Here is a 434-nt window from a genome sequence, read left to right on the forward strand (position 1 = left end):
GCTAGCAGCACCTCGTTGGCCAGCAGCCGCAAAATCACATCTTGGGGGGGAAGGCTCTTTCGCCGCTGCAGCAGCAGCAGCAAACCTGACTCTATAAAGGCTGTCCATCCGAGCTGCTGCTGTAGCAGCAGCTGCTCAACTGCTGCAGCAACAGCGCGCTGCTGCACTTCTTGCTGCTGCTGCTGCAGCAGCGCAAGCATCGCTCCTGCTGCTGCTGCGTTTCCCGTTGCACCTGCTGCTGCTATGAAGGATGTGGCCACGTCGGGGTGCACCGGCAGCAGCAGCCTGTGCTGCTGCAGCAGCAGCAGCACCTGCTGCGCTGCAGCAGCATTTTGCTGCCGCGCAGCAAGGTTAAGAACGCCGCTTGCTGCTCCCAAGACTGCGCCCACAGCAGACGGCTGGCCTGGAACGGCAGCAGCAGCAGCAGCAGCAGG

The 434-nt window shown here is 62.7% G+C and overlaps 1 protein-coding gene across 1 annotated transcript in view; it reads right to left on the reverse strand.

Annotated features, from left to right (window-relative positions):
• ETH_00039575 (uncharacterized protein) overlaps nt 1-200 on the reverse strand; it is a gene marked incomplete at both ends in the record, with an annotated part of 657 nt that extends 457 nt beyond the window's left edge. Inside the window, one exon of the mRNA XM_013375639.1 lies at nt 1-200. Within this exon, the coding sequence (XP_013231093.1) occupies nt 1-200 (200 nt within the window).
• Nucleotides 201-434: the final 234 nt, after the last annotated feature.

Source organism: Eimeria tenella, genomic scaffold (genome assembly GCF_000499545.2).
Source record: "Eimeria tenella Houghton genomic scaffold, Eth_scaff2928, whole genome shotgun sequence".
In the NCBI taxonomy this organism is placed as follows: Eukaryota; Apicomplexa; class Conoidasida; order Eucoccidiorida; family Eimeriidae; genus Eimeria; species Eimeria tenella.